The 2952-nt window shown below is 45.3% G+C and overlaps 2 protein-coding genes across 2 annotated transcripts; one reads left to right on the top strand and one right to left on the bottom strand.

Moving 5' to 3' along the window:
* Positions 1-806: 806 nt before the first annotated feature.
* On the bottom strand, positions 807-1350 carry H257_16670 (hypothetical protein; the record flags this gene model as incomplete). The annotated part of the gene is made up of 3 exons (XM_009845195.1): positions 807-980; positions 1024-1110; positions 1201-1350. The coding sequence occupies 3 exons, from the start codon at positions 1348-1350 to the stop codon at positions 807-809; spliced, it is 411 nt and encodes a 136-aa protein (XP_009843497.1).
* Positions 1351-2713: 1363 nt separating this feature from the next.
* Positions 2714-2869, top strand: H257_16671 (hypothetical protein; the record flags this gene model as incomplete). Its single annotated transcript, XM_009845196.1, has 1 exon — positions 2714-2869. A coding segment is annotated over one exon (156 nt), but the record flags the coding sequence as incomplete, so codon positions are not given.
* Positions 2870-2952: the final 83 nt, after the last annotated feature.

Here is a 2952-nt window from a genome sequence, read left to right on the forward strand (position 1 = left end):
AACATGCCCTCAAGTACCAAGCTGTAACGTCGCCGGATGGAATTATCGTTCATCTCCACGGTCCTGAGCCTGGCTCTCGCCATAATTCTTATCTTCTCGCTCGGAGCCACCTTGTTAGTAAGCTACAAGACAAGATACGCGTCGAAAACACCCGTGACGTGATCTACGGAGACCCCGCGTATGGGATCAATGATGTAATTGTATCCGGATTTAAAGGAGCAAGATTCGTGGAGTGGGAGTTTGGTATAGTCCGCAATTTGTGGACATTTGTCGACTATAGAGGAGGACAGAAGCTTTGGTTGCATGCCGTAGGCGTGCACTATAGTGTTGCTGTCATCCTAACGAACGTGCACACCTGCATGAAGGAAGGCAATCAAGATTCCAGCTACTTAGGAATGAAACCTCCAACGGCGGAGGAATACCTGCGCCCCCAAGCTTAAGACAAATTAACAGTAAACACAATATTCGGTGCTTTGAGGCTAGACAACCTGTGTGTATGCAGTAAATGCAAAATGAATTACATTTTTTAGTAATAGAACGCATCATTTCAAGAGTGCCCCTCATGAAATCCATTTGTCCTTGGCGTTCCTGTTGTTCAAGAGCAAACCGTGCTTCTCGCTCGGCCTTGTCAAGGAGGTAGCGCTTCTCGTCGAGTTCAAGCTTGCGCATGGCGATTGCATTGGACTCCTTATGGAATGTGAGCTCATCGATCTTGAACTTGTTGGTATTTTCCATAATTGAAGTGAAGCTCATGACGGCGTTGACTGACTCCTTCATGATGGCAGAGCTGCGTCTTTCCTTCTTCATCATCGTCTTCTTTGCTTCTTCAGAATCGTTGTCGTCTCCTTCATCCCCAACGACTTGCGCTTCATCCCCGTGAGGGCGGCTACACGCACGGTGTGATCATCTGACTCGCGCTTGTCCATTTTCTTGCACTTGTCTTCCTTGGTGGCTTTCTTCTTGTTGGAGATCATGTCGATCTATTTCATACAGGTGATGCTCCTTCCTTCAGCATCCGCATACCATGTCCGAGAGATCTTGTAGCAATTGTTCTCGCTCATCATATTCCTCGTCCGTTCCAGATGCACGCAATGATGCCAACGTGGCCTTCTAGAAGGCTACGAGTAGGTCGTCGCAACGCTTTCTGCAGCCCGAAGCACTGAGACTATCGCTGTGAATGGTGCGCATGTGTTCACCTACTTCTGCCCATCGAGCACTTGTTTGTCCGTAGGGCGCATCATGCGGGCATATAGACATAACCTCCTTGAGGAGGTCCACATCCTGCGGGGTCGTGAAACGATGAGCTGGTTTCTTTTTACCCTCAGCTTGCACGTCGTACTGATCGGTCATTGGAGAAACAAGCAATGAGTGGTGTACAGTGAGTATAAAAAGGTTTGTCGAGTCAGAAATTCTTACTGAAATATTGTTACGCTAAATTTTCCAATGGACTCGGCTGAAATCCTCACTCGCTAATTGTATTGTGAAATTTATGATAGCAAAATCCCTCTATTATCTCCACGTTTCAGAGGTTAAAAAAGTTGCCTGAGCGTGGAGATTTTGAAATTCTCCCGAGCCGCCTTCCACAGATGTGTTAAATTGTTTTTTTACGTTACGTGGGAAACGCATTTTTGTAGGTGGAATTGGAAGATCTATCGTCGCTTGCTACAGTACCGTAAAGCTGATCGTTCTTATGCGGGTATATACTATACACAAGTATGTCCGACAAGCTCCATTCGGCATTCGGAAATATGTTCCCCATAAGTCCAATACAAATGTCAAGTATCTCCGCCTGAAATTGTCCGAACGGTGTCCGCGAAGTGATCATATTCACCCTTTGCAATCAACCAACCTCAAGTAATAAATAAATAAAGTTAAGGTTTACATGTAACATATGATAGAATACCCTTGCCGCTAGTGCTGCCATTTTCTCTTTGATTTTCTGAGGGCTGGCGCTTCCAAGCTACAGTATATGAGAGCTTCGAAGCCTTCAGAAAATCCCCGAGTATTTGGCGCCATGGCACCAACCATAGCAAGGCCTCATCTACCTCATTTGGCGCGATTATCAATCGATCATCGAAGTGCGGAAGAATCTCACATTGCCCTTGGCAGTTAGTTAGTTAAACAAGGGTATCGACAAACATACCTGGAATTGTAACAAGAGGACCTATTTTTGTCACACCATTAATTTTACACGTTGTAAGCATTATACTGGTACACAAGAGTAACGATCGTTAGTCCTCCTGTACAATTAAAAACCTTTGTACAAACATGTTTACTAAATTTCATTATAACTTCTCACTTTTTATATCCTAATGTCATACCACCTTGCAGGAATTATCCTGACATTAATGTAATACCCACACTCCTTCTGACCTTCATATTCAACGTCTCGATCTATGCTGGCAGCGCAGCAGCACAAGTTTTGATGCATTTATCATTAAACTTTTACTATTAGATCGTTAGGATCTGTGAATGATCGCAGTCCCTAACGATGTATAGTATTTGTCGCTACTTCTGCCGTGGGGTATTTTCCAAATTTTGCAGTTGATAGCACCCGTCCAACGCACAGCACGGAAAAATCCCAATCAATTCTGTCAAAAAGTACCATGTACAACATGCTCAACAAAGTCCGGATACATTCATTACATGAACCTCTGTCCAAATATGTATGGCAAGACACTACATTGATATCGTTAGCACTTCCAAACTTACCATGCAGTTCACATCCATAATTCTGTTGGTGTTCGCGTATACGCTGGGGCTAGCCGCTAGCCCATCCCCCGCTCGGCCAGCGGAGGTCAAGAAGTTCGGGTTGCCAGCCAACTACGACGCGTTGCCCAATGCGAGCAATTTCATTCCTTTGGACAAGGTGACTGCCAGTACCCCCATTTACACGCCCCTCGCTTGCATGGACGAGCCTACGATCGTGTTTCCCAACGGCTCCAACTCAAC

Source organism: Aphanomyces astaci, assembly GCF_000520075.1.
Source record: "Aphanomyces astaci strain APO3 unplaced genomic scaffold supercont1.89, whole genome shotgun sequence".
Lineage (NCBI taxonomy): Eukaryota > Oomycota > Saprolegniomycetes > Saprolegniales > Verrucalvaceae > Aphanomyces > Aphanomyces astaci.